The sequence below is a fragment of the Cyclopterus lumpus genome, chromosome 3 (assembly GCF_009769545.1).
Source record: "Cyclopterus lumpus isolate fCycLum1 chromosome 3, fCycLum1.pri, whole genome shotgun sequence".
Classification (NCBI taxonomy): domain Eukaryota; kingdom Metazoa; phylum Chordata; class Actinopteri; order Perciformes; family Cyclopteridae; genus Cyclopterus; species Cyclopterus lumpus.
In genome coordinates this window covers 8,757,367-8,772,802 of record NC_046968.1, presented here as the reverse complement: position 1 = coordinate 8,772,802, position 15,436 = coordinate 8,757,367, and the positions used below count along the sequence as shown (strand labels likewise).

At 42.0% G+C, this 15,436-nt stretch overlaps 2 protein-coding genes across 3 annotated transcripts; one reads left to right on the top strand and one right to left on the bottom strand.

The window, feature by feature from the left end:
- Nucleotides 1–10,526: 10,526 nt before the first annotated feature.
- On the bottom strand, nucleotides 10,527–12,348 carry LOC117751354 (proline-rich extensin-like protein EPR1). The gene is made up of 2 exons (XM_034563166.1): nucleotides 12,079–12,348; nucleotides 10,527–11,968 (listed from the first exon to the last, which is right to left on the bottom strand). Exons 1-2 carry the CDS (start codon nucleotides 12,257–12,259, stop codon nucleotides 10,527–10,529), a joined length of 1,623 nt encoding a protein of 540 aa, XP_034419057.1. The 5' UTR covers nucleotides 12,260–12,348.
- A 126-nt stretch (nucleotides 12,349–12,474) lies between these two features.
- LOC117750401 (fibulin-1-like) lies at nucleotides 12,475–15,009 on the top strand. 2 transcript variants are annotated; one of them, XM_034561603.1, is made up of 2 exons: nucleotides 12,475–12,664; nucleotides 14,506–15,009. In XM_034561603.1, exons 1-2 carry the CDS (start codon nucleotides 12,601–12,603, stop codon nucleotides 14,730–14,732), a joined length of 291 nt encoding a protein of 96 aa, XP_034417494.1. In that variant the 5' UTR covers nucleotides 12,475–12,600; the 3' UTR covers nucleotides 14,733–15,009. The 2 variants fall into 2 exon arrangements, 1 of the variants encoding a protein (XP_034417494.1); XR_004611808.1 differs by having other exon boundaries at nucleotides 12,481–12,672.
- Nucleotides 15,010–15,436: the final 427 nt, after the last annotated feature.

Genomic DNA, 15,436 nt, shown 5'->3' with positions numbered 1-15,436 from the left:
AGACCTCCAAATGCTCAATGTCAATGCCATATGCAAGAACAAGATCGAGGGTGTGGCCAAAGCAGTGAGTGGGTTTCTGTACTCTGACAGAAGCCAATCGAGTCCAACAATGAGATGAATGCAGCACTAAGGCAATCATTATAAACATCCACATGAATATTAAAAGTTAGTTGAGAATCTCCTGTTGAGGGGATCTATATCTCCTGGTGCTAAAACCCCCTTTAAACATAAAGAAAAAGAGAGAAGAGGCAAACGATGGCCGTGTTCTTTCCATATTCCCAAAGTTTCTAATTTTAACCCCGGCCGGAGACATTTTGTTGAGACACTGCAGCCCCGAGTAGCGTCACCAAACCCACTCTTTTATAAGTGCAGTAATTAGTATGTGCTGTGAGGTCACGCAACGATACAAAACGGGGCAAGAACACAAGAATATGTGCAGAATAAACGAACGCAATGCAAACGTGACGCGGTGGCACATGTTTTTAAGAGCTGGGCCGTGTTTTGTGTGGTTGCCCCCGAGATGGCAATATATTGCCACGTGTTCACACGTGATACACAATGTTCTTGTTTTCCTGTAGTCCAAGACAGAGAGACACTTTGATCCTCAACACGTTCCATTAGCAGATAATGGGAAGAACATGGTGCACAGTAAATAAATATGTAAACAGATACCACAACAAAACATCTTTCTCTTACCACGAGTCATATTGAGTCGTGCAGTCTTATTGGCCCATTTTTGTTTTATTTTGAGCGGGGATACATTTCATTGTGCTCAAATTGTGCAACATTACAGTTGTTTTTCATAATTTGAGGGAACAGGTGACCCACTGAGGATCACATGACCGCCAGTGGGCGAAATGTGTTGCTGGTTGGGATGAACCCACAGAGAATTCCAGTCCAACTCTGCGGTGATCCAGCCCCCGCCGGCTCTGCTGTTCTAGTTCACGCTCAGCGTTCTTGTTGTTCTCCAGACACGCCAGGCAGATGTTTCAGCAAGTTCATCTACTAAAACCAAGGTACAGACCAAGTCAGTGACGAGCTGGTGAATATCATTTTCTCAGGGGTAGGTGGAGACCAAAAGCAAAGCTAAAAGGAGAGTGAACGTTGCACTTACATCTCTCAGGTAGCAAGAAATGAGATCTCCAACTGAACACTAATGTTTCATGAAACAACTACAACAATGAGCAAAAGTAAATCCACTGAATGAAATGTTTATGTGGACATATTTAACTTTCCCTGTCCAGAGGGACAAATGATGCTGAGACTGGATGACAAGTCATGACCTGGATTCAAACCAAATAGGTTATGACGTGTATAACTAAGCTATCGCGGCACTTCTCAAGAGGATTGTTATGTTACGCGATGAGACAGAAGAGCACGGGAACATGAGATAAGGTAGTGTGTGTTGCGATAAGAAAAGATACCGGAGGACATTTTGGAGTTGACAAAAACAAAGTGGATTTATTCAGCATTCAGCAAGCAAAATCAATACGTGTACACAGGTCTGTAGGAAGTGGCTCTTTAGCACAGTGTTCCTCAACAGACTGAATTTCTAAGAGCTAACAGCAGGTTATACAGTCTCTAAGAGCATTTGTGATTGGACTAAAAAGTTGGAGGAGCCTCGTGGTTTAGACTTTGCGGTCCTCTAGTTGGAGCACAGGATGGTCCCATCCTCTTGGCTCACGCCCTTCTTGATGACGCACGGCGGGGTGCGATTGTTGCAATATATTCGCACCATTCTTTGTTCACTGTTAGGGCCATACCTTAACTGTTTCTTAATCTGTGAGGGGTCAGTTCTGTTTTGTACATATTGTTGCATATTCTGTACTTTTCCAGCTCGGGACAGATTTTGTTGTCTTCACCTCGTATAACCTCTTGGGGTTTGGGTTCCAATATGGATGCCACTTTATACCTAAAATGGCGGCAAACGTTGTACCAAGTTCAAGGGTTGTTTTAACAACTGTTTTAATTATCAACATGTGGGAATACATGAAAGGACCACCTTGATTTGAATATATAAGGACCTACACCACGTGTCATTTGACCTTTACTGTTCCTCGGAGCAGAGTGAGAGAGGAGAAAACACACCTATACCATATTATTTATGTCATTATTTAATAGGCTTGCTTACATATTATTATTTGTACAACTTGTTTCTTGAATATTGATTATGTTTTGTATTTACATTTGATAGGAACCATTTGTAAGTCCTATGTTGTGCTGGGACGCATTTAGTTGAAGACATGTGAAGCGGTAGAAGTTTTGTACTCCGCTAAAAGATTTAAGTTAAAGAATTTAAGTTACAGAAGTGACAACAAAGTGTTGGATATTCAAAGATTTGTTGTTTCTAAGTGGACCCATTTCCCTCTCGGTTGTGTGCAGCCAGCGAGTTCGACGGTGGATTGATGACGGTGGTGTTGACTGAAGTATTCCGAGACGAATAAATCCATCAGTAGCTGAAGAACTATGGTGTTGTGTATTTCCTGGAGGGAGTGATAGTCGAACTCGGACCTGCGTGATTTCCCGGACCTGCTCGTGCAAGACAGCTCGTCAAGACGGAGTCACAGATAAGCCACTGTTAAAGGACACACAAATTCATCCGTTTTTTCATGAAGACGTCCGTAAGTCAGACACTTAAGTTTGTGTTCTGAAAGGTGACACAAGGATTGGAAAATATAATGGACTGCAAGGGGCTGTGTGTAGTAGCCAAATAACATAACATTGTTTAACAAGATATTAAGGGGCATTAATGGAAGTGATTTAGTGATATTGATCATTTATTATTTCATTGAAAATAGTTAATTGATTTCCTTAAGAAAAGAGAATTTTGGGCTTGTGTGCATTTAAGAAAGCTGACATTTGGAGTGAAGTTTTCGATTCTGTAACATTTCAAATCTTTATAATGCCTACTTTATTTGAAGGGTTAATTTAAAAGACAGTAACCATATCCTATTCTTTTGAGTATTTTTGTAAAATGTTTGTTGTAAACTGCACTGCTTATATAAGACAACTTCAGGGTTCCCACGGTACCTGGAAACCATGGAAAACATGGAATTTATTTGTTCATTTTCCAGGTTTGGAAAAGTCATGGAAACAGAGTAAAAGTGATAACTTACATAGAAATTAAAACAGTTGTCCTGGACGATTTTATTGGATTATATGTAAAATAGTAATAAAATGAAACGATTGAGCACAAAATTAAGATGAGTTTATAAAAACCCTTTACATGTGAACAGCTTTTACTGTAGATAGAAATGGATGATCCCATGTTGTAGAGCATGCTCTTAGCATCCTATCTGGTATATTGGATGTTGGAATTTGATGCAGGCAACTTGGTGATATGGACTTTAAAAGTATAGTTTTGGATTGGTGGACTTCGGGAATAATAACCGAGAACTCGCGATCTCAATAGAAGGGTCAAATAAATGCATTTCCCAGCCAACACGGGAGCCCTGACATCTACAGTGAAACTTCTTATGCAAGTTTATCCTCAAACGTAAGTAGCTGTGTTTTAACTGTGTGGTAAACCTGGGTTTATCAACGTTAGTAAGTAAGCAGTGCAATCTTGCAAAGGAGCTCCAAAAGCACCCTGACAGGCCTGATGTCATGCTTTTTCAAGAGAGAAGAGCTGGCAAAGATCAGGACACCTCTCCAGCTCACTAAACTGGACCCCCAAGAGAAGCAAATCCATGTCCCACTCAAACACCTGGACATAGGATTTTCAACCAAGCAGGCTTTGCAGAAGGCATCTGAGAAGCTCCAGGAAAATCCAGTGAAAATCGTGGAGTTCAAAAAAGAATGTGTCTCCTTACTCGCAATGACCTGCAAGAAAATGATGGAGAGAAGTTCTCTCATGTATCCAGCTGTGCGGCATACGAGGTCCCTTGACCCTGTGATGATTGTGACAGAAACCGAAAGTGCAACAGCAATGTTTGAGGAAACTCCTTCAGGTTCTCCTCAATGCTGGATGGTGCCCTGCCACAGAGTGTGACACAGTTCTTTCTCAGTACGAAGCATTCTCACTCGATGTCAACACAAACCACAAAGTTCCAAGAATTTGTTTACAGCTGCAGACTTGATGAATTCTTCGGAAGATACCTCAGTGGCAAAGAAGAGTATGCAGAACTGTGGAACATCATGAAATGTCTCTTCACGCTGTCTCATGGACAAGCTGCAGTAGAAAGGGGGTACTCTGTTACCTGGTACCTCAAGCAACACTGCAGAGGAGCAAGGACAAGATATGAGATGTATCTGGAAGACCAGAAGAAGTTGAGAGAGCAAACCACAAAAGAGAAGAAAAGAAAGGAGCTCTGCCAATCCAGAAAATGAAAACAAAGCCGCAAAAAGTAATGGCAAGCACTGAAACAATGGAGAAAGAAGCACATGAAATGGCAGTCATGGCAGAGAAGAAGCACGATTTTACACTGCTGTCAAAATCAAATGCCTATCGGAAAGGGGTTGCTGATAAAAAGGAAGAGGTGGCAGCTCTAGACAAAGAGCTGCAAGAGTCTGTCAATAAGTTAAAGCAATGAGGTATGTGCAATAGCCTTTATGGATGTATGACATATTGTAATATGTATTGGTCACCCTCCTAAAGACAAATATAACACAATGTTAGCTTATGGAGATGACCAATTTTAACTCAAAATAACATTCTGTTTCAGATCTTCAGACTGTAGAGCGGAAGAGGAGTGGAGAGGGGGAGGAGCCAGGAGGGCACAGAAGGAAAGAGGGAGGAGGAAGAGAAGAGGGGAGAAGATAGAAGGATAAGAGAGTAGAGGATGACAGAGGAAAAGGGAGAAGAGTGGAGAGGAGTTGAGAAGAGTAGGAAGAGAAGACAGGAGCGGACACGAGAGGGGAGGTGTGGAGAGAAGAGGACAGGATGAGATAGGAGAGGAGTGGAAGAGAGAACATTGATCAATCCCAGTGCTCATGTGTCTCAAAGTTCCAGTTCAATAAATTGTTGTTCATCTACAGCTTGTTGCATTATTTCATGCATTTATATTATCAATAAGACATCATCTCTAAGCATTTACAATGTAGACTTGACTGGCACATATTTTAAATCGAGTAAGTAGTCAGGTGTCCTAGGGGGTTGGGTGTGTGAGGGGAGGGGGGCGCGAATGGGGGCGGAAAGCTTCAGGGGCCTATAGATCATCACTTAATATGGTACCTGGAAAATCAGGAGGTAGCATGGAAGTTTTTTCCAAGGTAAGCGTGGGAACCCTGAACTTGATTGTGTACAGGTTACTTTCAAATAATTAAAAATGTCACAAATAAGTAAAGAGAGTCAATATGAGGGATCACTCGTAGAACAAGTAGCAGAGACAGAGCCCACAGAAGAGTCTAGCGTTGTACAACAAGCGTTACAGTCTGAAGAGCTTCGACGAAGTGAGAGAGCTCGTACTTTAACAGAAAAAGGAAAAGAATTGCAGAAAGAAAAAACAAAAGAGCGACTACTTTACTTTGACAGTATTTCAGAACGCTGGAAAGCTTTAACTACGGTGGCTAAAAAATCTGTTATAAAACAGGATCCTAGCAACATCCTGCAAGAACACATCAGCAATATTCAAAGGGAATTATCTGAACTGAATAATGTTTATGAAGAATATCGAAGGATCGACAGCCCAGCTCACGAGATGCGCCGCAAACTGGATAAATGTATATCAGTCACCACTGTACACAACGCGCAGTCTCAAATTCAAGGAACAAAGGAGGAACTGATTTGGCCGGATGCAAGCTCTGTATTCGCATCTACGATTCCCAGTGTTTCATCTCCGGACTCCAAGTGTTCTAAGGCTACTTACATTCGCTCTAATGTATCCTCAGTTAAAAGACAAGAAGCCGCTGCCGAGTATGCAGCTACCAGAGCTGTATTGAAGATTATGGCTGAGCAAGAATGCCACCAAGAGAAACTGCAAAGACTTGAAGTTGAGGACAAGCTGATAGTTGCAGACCAAGAAGCAGATGCATTAACTCGCCGTCTTCAAGGCGAAAGAGAAGAGACTGAATGTAGGATGGAAAAGGAGAGACAAGAAGCGTCTCTCCTAAAGAAACAGCAAGAAGAGAATGCAGCAAGGAAAAAGTCTGTAGAAGACTTGAAAAGAGAGCTTGGATGTTTAGAGGAGCTAAAAAGACTGGATGCAGCCAGAGCAAGGCTTCAAGTCTATGATGAAAATGAGTTATAATATCCAGACCAAAGGCTTACTCCACATAAGTCTGAGCTGCCTACATTCGAGCAAGCAATTGATCAGGTGAACCCTGTGTATCAGGACCCACAACCACAAAGAAGAGATGTGGCTACAAGAAGTGTGCTTCAAAACGACACGGGAGAGCTTGTGAAAGTCCTGGCTGAGGCTATATTAGCAAATAGGCTTCCCATTGCAGAGCCGACAATCTTTAGTGGGGATCCACTCAAGTTTAATCATTGGAAGTCTTCCTTTCAGACCCTAATTGAGAGAAAAAATATTCCAACTGCAGAGAAAATCTTCTTCCTTCCGAAATATGTGGGAGGAGCAGCTAAAGAAGCTGTTGAAGGTTATTTTCTGATTGATTCAGAAGATTCATATCACGCAGCATGGGATGTACCCAAGGAACGTTATGACGAGCCTTTTGTGATTGCCAAGGCCTTCAGAGACAAATTACATGCATGGCCAAAATTAGCCCCTAAGGAGAGTGCCGACTTAAGATTTGTGGACTTTCTACGTAGTTGTGAATTCGCTCTTGCTCACAATGAAAGTCTAAGGGGGCGACTGTGGGTCAGTGGTTAGCAGGTCCATCTTTCAATCAGGGGGTTGGCAGTTCAATCCCCACCCTAGTCGATGTGTCCTTGAGCAAGACACTTAACCCTGCGTTGCTCCCCGTAGCTGTGTCTACGGTGTATAATGTAACATGTAAAGTGTCTTTGAGTATCTTAAAAAGCGCTATATAAATGAAATGGATTATTATTAAAGGTTCTTAATGATGATATTGAGAATCAAAAACTAACTGCCAAACTACCCGACTGGTTAAGTACCAGATGGAACCGAAGGGCCACACAATACCAACTGGAACACAGAAGGTTCCCAAGCTTTAATTATTTTGTGACATTCCTGTCAATGGAAGCTACTACTGCGTGCAACTCTGTAACATCTTACAACGCATTACGACAAAGTGAACCCGATAAAGATAAGATCAAGATCAAGAACCAAACCCCGGTGGCTTACAAGAACCAAACTGTAGGTGCCAAGATTTTCACAACCAACACCAGTGAAAGAAACATGTGTATATTGTAAGATATTACACAAGTGCCGCAAATTCATTCAGAGTGAGAGACTGTGCTTTGGATGTTTAAATACTGGACATCAATCTAAAAGCTGCATTATGAAATGCCCTTACCTTTCAAACAAGACAGACCAAATCTACCCAACAATAAGTCATGTGCTGTTCAGTGTCTAAAAGGCTTGGAACGAAAGCTCAAGAGAGACCAGAAATACTGCTCAGACTACATGAACTTTATGAAAGATATTATTGCTCGTGGTGATGCAGAGAAAGTTCCCGAGGAAGAACTCAACAATCAACCAGCTTGGCATATTCCCCATCGCGGAGTATACCAACCTCAAAAGCCTGAGAAGATATGCGTCGTCTTCGATTGCTCAGCAAGATTCCAAGACACGTCATTGAATGATCACCTTCTTACTGGGCCAGAGCTCACAAATACCTTGGTGGGAGTTCTCTGTAGGTTTCGCAAGGGCCCGATTGCTATTATGTGTGATGTGGAGCGAATGTTCCTTCAGTTCCATGTAAGGCCGAAAGACCAAGACTGCCTGAGGTTCTTATGGTGGGAGAATGGTGACCTGGCGTTTCCACCATCAACATTCCAGATGAAAGTCCATCTGTTTGGGGCAGCCTCCTCACCCGGCTGTGCCAATTTTGGTCTTAAACGTCTAGCCATTGAAGGTCAAGATCAACAACATTAATATAATAACGTGTGTTTGATCTTTGATACAGTAATGTGGGTTTTAATAAATAAAATAAAATTAAATGGATTTATTTTATAATATTAGAGAAATTTGCATTTATATTTTTACATTTATAGTAATGCAGGTACAATATTTGTACACTCTAATAAACAATAATCAAATGCAAAGACAGTTATTTAACAATATGCTCTGGAGGAATAAATCCATTTAATTTTATTATATTTATTAAAACCCACATTACTGTATCAAAGATCAAACACACGTTATTATATTAACTTTGTTCAAAGCTTTTTTGTCACAGTTGAGAAGAACTTAACTCAACAAATAATTGTGAGCTGCTAAGAACATGTGTGACAGATGTGGTCTGGGACAGTGGTTCTCAACTGGTCTGGCCATCACCCCTGAATGACAAGCCGAGACCCAAATCGAGGAACATTTTCAACTTCTCAAATTGATTTAATGAAAAGATGGTGCCGTTTTAATCTGAGATAGTAAAGAATATCACAGTATGCACAAACAAACTAGTTAGAAATATTCCCTTTTACAGTCAATTATAAACCAAAAAGTGCATCTTAAGGACACAATGTAATACAACATAAATAACTATTCAGTAACTTCAGACTTTAAAACAAATACTCAACAAAAATACTCAACAGTGCTTTCATGCACAAATAGGAAATAAAAAAAATCTAGTGAGAAGTAGTTTAAAAAAGCCTCAACAGATGTAATTCATGGCTCACTCACTGAATCTATGACAAGGACCGCGGGCCACATCCGGCCCGCCACGTCATTTTATATGGCCCGCGGGCCTTGTGTTTGACACCTGTGTCCTAGATTCAGTGAGTGAGCCATTAATTACATCTGTTGAGGCGGGCCTTGTGTTTGACACCTGTGCTCTATTCAGCCCACGGCCCAAGATTTAAAAAGGAGTGAGGCAGTTTCTGGAGCTGGCGGGTTACTACAGACGGTTCATCAAGAACTTTGCTGCCCAAGACTAAAAGAGGGGTGAGGCCATCTCTGGGGCTTACTACAGACGGTTCATCAAGAACTTTGCTGCCCAAGACTAAAAGAAAGGTGAGACCATTTCTGGGGCTTACTACAGACGGTTCATCAAGAACTTTGCTGCCCAAGACTAAAAGAGGGGTGAGGCCATTTCTGGGGCTTACTACAGACGGTTCATCAAGAACTTTGCTGCCCAAGACTAAAAGAAAGGTGAGGCCATATTTGGGGCTTACTACAGACGGTTCATCAAGAACTTTGCTGCCCAAGACTAAAAGAAAGGTGAGGCCATATTTGGGGCTTACTACAGACGGTTCATCAAGAACTTTGCTGCCCAAGACTAAAAGAAAGGTGAGGCCATATTTGGGGCTTACTACAGACGGTTCATCAAGAACTTTGCTGCCCAAAACTAAAAGAAGGGTGAGGCCATCTCTGGGGCTTACTACAGACGGTTCATCAAGAACTTTGCTGCCCAAGACTAAAAGAAAGGTGAGGCCATATTTGGGGCTTACTACAGACGGTTCATCAAGAACTTTGCTGCCCAAAACTAAAAGAAGGGTGAGGCCATCTCTGGGGCTTACTACAGACGGTTCATCAAGAACTTTGCTGCCCAAGACTAAAAGAAAGGTGAGGCCATATTTGGGGCTTACTACAGACGGTTCATCAAGAACTTTGCTGCCCAAGACTAAAAGAAAGGTGAGGCCATATTTGGGGCTTACTACAGACGGTTCATCAAGAACTTTGCTGCCCAAGACTAAAAGAAAGGTGAGGCCATATTTGGGGCTTACTACAGACGGTTCATCAAGAACTTTGCTGCCCAAAACTAAAAGAAGGGTGAGGCCATCTCTGGGGCTTACTACAGACGGTTCATCAAGAACTTTGCTGCCCAAGACTAAAAGAGGGGTGAGGCCATTTCTGGGGCTTACTACAGACGGTTCATCAAGAACTTTGCTGCCCAAGACTAAAAGAAAGGTGAGGCCATATTTGGGGCTTACTACAGACGGTTCATCAAGAACTTTGCTGCCCAAGACTAAAAGAAAGGTGAGGCCATATTTGGGGCTTACTACAGACGGTTCATCAAGAACTTTGCTGCCCAAAACTAAAAGAAGGGTGAGGCCATCTCTGGGGCTTACTACAGACGGTTCATCAAGAACTTTGCTGCCCAAGACTAAAAGAAAGGTGAGGCCATATTTGGGGCTTACTACAGACGGTTCATCAAGAACTTTGCTGCCCAAGACTAAAAGAAAGGTGAGGCCATATTTGGGGCTTACTACAGACGGTTCATCAAGAACTTTGCTGCCCAAGACTAAAAGAAAGGTGAGGCCATTTCTGGGGCTTACTACAGACGGTTCATCAAGAACTTTGCTGCCCAAGACTAAAAGAAAGGTGAGGCCATTTCTGGGGCTTACTACAGACGGTTCATCAAGAACTTTGCGGCCCAAGACTAAAAGAGGTTTACTACAGACGGTTCATCAAGAACTTTGCGGCCCAAGAATAAAAAAGGAGGAGAAGGAGTGCCTGGCCATCCGGTGGGCGGTCGACTCCCTGCGCTACTACCTCCTGGGCCTACGTGCCGTGGTCTAAATATAGCGACCTAATCTGCACTCGTTTGTAGGCTATGATATGGATAGCATGCGCTAATTGAGGGCATGGGGGGTTAGAGAAGCTTGTGTGTGCCTGATTCAAATCGTTTGTGCCCTTTGTTACAATAGCTGGAAATCTCAGTCTATTGGGCTTGTCAGGTGATATGGGTCTATCGTTCCATTTTGCCAAAGGGTCTTTATCCTGCTGTTGAATAGGAACCGTCACATTGGGAAACCTACAAGGTGGGAGATGAAATACAGGTGCTTTTTTTGGTTCATTCCTACCAGAGACCAGGCTACCTCTGGTTTTCTTCACTTGAATTGGTGGGAGAACCAGAGTGGGTGTCACTGTTGAACCTCTAGAGGGTGTTATGGGGGCATTAAATGACAAAGATGGTATTCTTGCCTTTATGCCTCCTTTTTTTGGTTCATCCATACCAGAGACCAGGCTACCTCTGGTTTTCTTCACTTGAATTGGTGGGAGAACCAGAGTGGGTGTCACTGTTGAACCTCTAGAGGGTGTTATGGGGGCATTAAATGACAAAGATGGTATTCTTGCCTTTAAGCTTCCTTTTTTTGGTTCATCCCTACCAGAGACCAGGCTACCTCTGGTTTTCTTCACTTGAATTGGTGGGAGAACCAGAGTGGGTGTCACTGTTGAACCTCTAGAGGGTGTTATGGGGGCATTAAATGACAAAGATGGTATTCTTGCCTTTATGCCTCCTTTTTTTGGTTCATCCCTACCAGAGACCAGGCTACCTCTGGTTTTCTTCACTTGAATTGGTGGGAGAACCAGAGTGGGTGTCACTGTTGGACTTCTAGAGGGTGTTATCGGGGCCTTAAATGACAAAGGTGGGATTCTTGCCTTTATGCCTCCTTTTTTTGGTTCATCCCTACCAGAGACCAGGCTACCTCTGGTTTTCTTCACTTGAATTGGTGGGAGAACCAGAGTGGGTGTCACTGTTGGACCTCTAGAGGGTGTTATCGGGGCCTTAAATGACAAAGGTGGGATTCTTGCCTTTATGCCTCCTTTTTTTGGTTCATCCCTACCAGAGACCAGGCTACCTCTGGTTTTCTTCACTTGAATTGGTGGGAGAACCAGAGTGGGTGTCACTGTTGGACCTCTAGAGGGTGTTATCGGGGCCTTAAATGACAAAGGTGGGATTCTTGCCTTTATGCCTCCTTTTTTTGGTTCATCCCTACCAGAGACCAGGCTACCTCTGGTTTTCTTCACTTGAATTGGTGGGAGAACCACACTGGGTGTCACTGTTGGACCTCTAGAGGGTGTTATGGTGACCTTGACATCTAGAACAGAGGAGGCCATCTCTGAATAGAGCGGTGTGAGAGCCTCATCTATCTCAATGGGAGATGGCACTTGAGGCGATTTTGCAACTGGAATCTCTTTTATTTTCAGGAAGTCCTTCTCTGTAAAGACAATAAAAAAACACATCAGTACAAGGGATTCAGCACTATATTAACAGCTGTAATTGTAACATAAATTATCATATTGTATACATTAAAGCTAAATAGCTTACCCCAGAACTCTTCGAAGTCAAAAGAAACCAGTTTTGGATCCGTTCCAGCATGACAGCTTCTAAAACTGATAAGCTCTGTCATATAATTACTTAAAAAGTCTGGGATGTTGGCAGGTTCTGCAAGAAGTACAGCTCTTGAGATACTCTCCACCAAACTCTTCAATCCGTACGGGAACGTCATCTCAAAAGATTTTCAATGCTATGTCCAATGCAAAATGTCCAATTTGATTTGCTTTCGGTCTACTTACAAACTTTTCTTGTCTTGGTCATCAAAGCCACATTCTTTTAGACGTCACTAAATCGTGACGTCAAAGAATGCTGTATTAGGAAAGCCAAATTCTGCGGAATTCCCCGATGCGTCTTGCCCCGCCCATTTCTTGTCCGTCCTTCGATCTGGCAAATATCCCAGAATGCATTTCGCACCAGCAACACGGAACAATGGCGGACGAGAGAGACGACACAACTGTAAATTGACATTTTCGAAATTGTCCAGATTCAGCCTACTTAAAAATATGTTCGGAGATGTGGGGACCTGATAGCGGGACCGGGAAGTCTCGCCAGCACCGGGCGGTCAGCGCGTCCTCAGGTACCCAGGTAGGACTTCTTTTAATGATCCGCTGGCTCTGATGTCTCCGAAGTGGTTAAACGTGAGATAATTTAGTTTGGAGATTCTAATGAGCAATATTTAGTCTCAGAGTTTATCATTTGTTCACAGCCAGTTTGACGAGGGTCATGTTCATATTTATAACTTTATGTTGAACTAGAGCGCTGTCTTTTTACTTTTGGCCGAATGATGTGCTTGCCTTCATCCATATTATGCAGGCTTGTTATACTAATTAGTTATCATTGAGTATTATGACTAACATTTAAGTAATATAGATTTCACAGGCGAAGCGCGCGTGCGCAGTGTGTGTGTTTCTTTTAGCGCAATATGAAAGTTGAATGATGCGGCTGTGCATTCGATAACCTGGCACTGCCTTCAGTTTTCAAACAATAAAAGAAAGAATATAAATGTTCAGAGCTTGAAATTAAACGGGCAAAGTATGGAAGTACCAAGCAGCTTATCGAGTTTAAAGGATTTTGGATCCTCTAAGGCTATAATCTGTTTTAAATGCTATCGATTTTAACTTTAGCCAGCAGTGAACAAAGAGAGCCTTTGACCAATAAGCTGTGTCATTAAAGCAATATTTTACTTCTGCACAGGATTTCACTGTTAACACCATGAATAACCTCCGCACGGCTGGCGGAGGCAGTTAACCTCTCAATGTTATCTGTCCTCTGAAGTCAATCACTATAAGCGTTCATTATTGTTTTACACCAGTTGTTATGAGTGTGATCGTTAGACCTTTTCAGCGGTGTGTTTTTCACCTTTTGGCAGATTTTCAGGAATAATCATCCCTGTAGGTTTGCGGTAGAAACTGAAAATGCTCTCCTAAATCAGCGCTTGAGGGCACTGACTCTTTATGACTGTTTTTGTTGTGAATCCGGCAGACTACGCTTGAGGAAATGATCCCCAATCCATTTGTCAATGTTTAAGAAACAGAATATTTCTTTTAGCTCGTTCAAAATTGATAAACAAATAAATTCAGTTGTCAAAACTAGCCTTTTCCAGTTCAGGCACTCTGAAAATATATTGAGAATTATTAATGTATTGTTGTTTTTTACCTCTTCGATTGGACTACCGTCACTCTATGCAAGTGGACATGAAACAGCCGTCTCTTTGTCGTCTGCTCGTCTTCTCGTTGGAAAACGAGAACAGGATAATGCATCACAAGTATCAGCTGCCCTCTAACTGCTTCCTGTGTGTTTGAGGATTCATTGTCTGTTGTGTTGCAGTTCCATTACTATTACTATATTTTACCGCCCTGCATCATCTTCTTTTAGTGTTGCACCCTCAACACCTCCACACACTTTATTAAACCTTAGTTTAATAAATTATGTTGAGTCCCTTTTTGACAAACTCCCTGAGCCAGTTTGAGAAACCTCACAGAGCCGTTATGATGGCTGGAGACTCAGTCTTGTTTTAGAGTCTCCATAGCACATAACTAAAATGTTAAACTCTAGTTACCACCTAACACATGTGATTTGTTGTCTCCCAAATTGGTATAAATCCAACATTTAACCCATTCATGTTAGGACTGCTGCAGAACAGTTTTACTAATACTGCAGTATTTTTGCAACAGAGCAGAGAGAGAGAGAGAGAGAGACACTACTTTCTTCTTTTATTTACCTACTATTAGACATTTTACTTCCTTTTAGAAAAGTAGTCAACTTCAGAAAGGGAATTTACATTAAAAAAAGCAGCACCATGCAAAACAAAGTTTGTTTTCTGTAATGCAACTTTGTCCCCATGGTTTTACAGTTTTGACAATAAAAGATAATAGAAAAGGTTGGTCACGTTCTCCTAAAAGTATTTTTCTCATCCAGATATAGACGAGTGTGCTGTTAACCAGGGGCTCGGTGCGTGTGCGGAGCAGTGCCATAACGCACCAGGATCCTACCGGTGCTCCTGCTCGTATGGTTACACCTTAGCCGGAAACGACCACAGCTGCATCGCAGAGTGTCCACCTGGCTACAGGAAGCAACCCACGGCAACAGCACCGGAGAATTCAACTGCACAAGCTCTCAGGGAGGATTGTGTCGGTAGGACATAACGACATGAATGCTGAGTATGTCCACCATGTTTCTCCAAAGGAATCCTCAATATATTTCTGCGTGTCCACACAGATATAAATGAAGTGCCATGAGGAAGCGTGCGAGTGGCAGTGTGTCAACCTGCCATTTCTTTCTTAAAACTGTATTTTCCCCAATTGATTAAAAAATGGATTAGTTAATAATTGACCCATTTGAATTTCAGATTCTTGTGTTTGTGTGTTTGTGTGTGTGTGTGTGTACATATATTGTAAATAAATAAACAAATCTGTGTGTTAATCACCGTTTTCAGTCATTAACATGATTGGTGTGAATGCTGGAAGCATTTTTTGATTCTTAACCCCTGCTATTACTTATTCAAACTTAAACGTTTCATATTTTTAAGACTTATATATTTGGCCATAAGAGCGTGAAACTCCAATCAGCTGCCACAAAGTGTTAACTATCTGAAGGACAGCCAACAGTACCAGCTTTTTGACCTGCTCCCACTTTAGACACACATGTGTTAATCAGGGGATCCTGAAGAAAAAAGTGACCAATCAGCGCTCCTACTCCTGGTTATAGAAAATGATGTGGCAGTAAATAAACAAATGATAGGTTACCATCGTTAGTTAAATGATTTTATTACTGCATGAACATTTGTAATGCTCGCGTTTTTAGGTCCGCGTTAAAATATATCAACTTTTACTGTTTCTGCTTTTAAAAT

Coding starts and splice junctions, on each gene's coding strand:
- LOC117751354 (XM_034563166.1), bottom strand. CDS start 12,259: ATGACGTTCCCGTACGGATTGAAGAGTTTGGTGGAGAGTATCTCAAGA. Junction 11,969..12,078: donor TGACTTCGAAGAGTTCTGGG/GTAAGCTATTTA, acceptor TTGTCTTTACAG/AGAAGGACTTCCTGAAAATA.
- LOC117750401 (XM_034561603.1), top strand. CDS start 12,601: ATGTGGGGACCTGATAGCGGGACCGGGAAGTCTCGCCAGCACCGGGCG. Junction 12,665..14,505: donor GGCGGTCAGCGCGTCCTCAG/GTACCCAGGTAG, acceptor TTTCTCATCCAG/ATATAGACGAGTGTGCTGTT.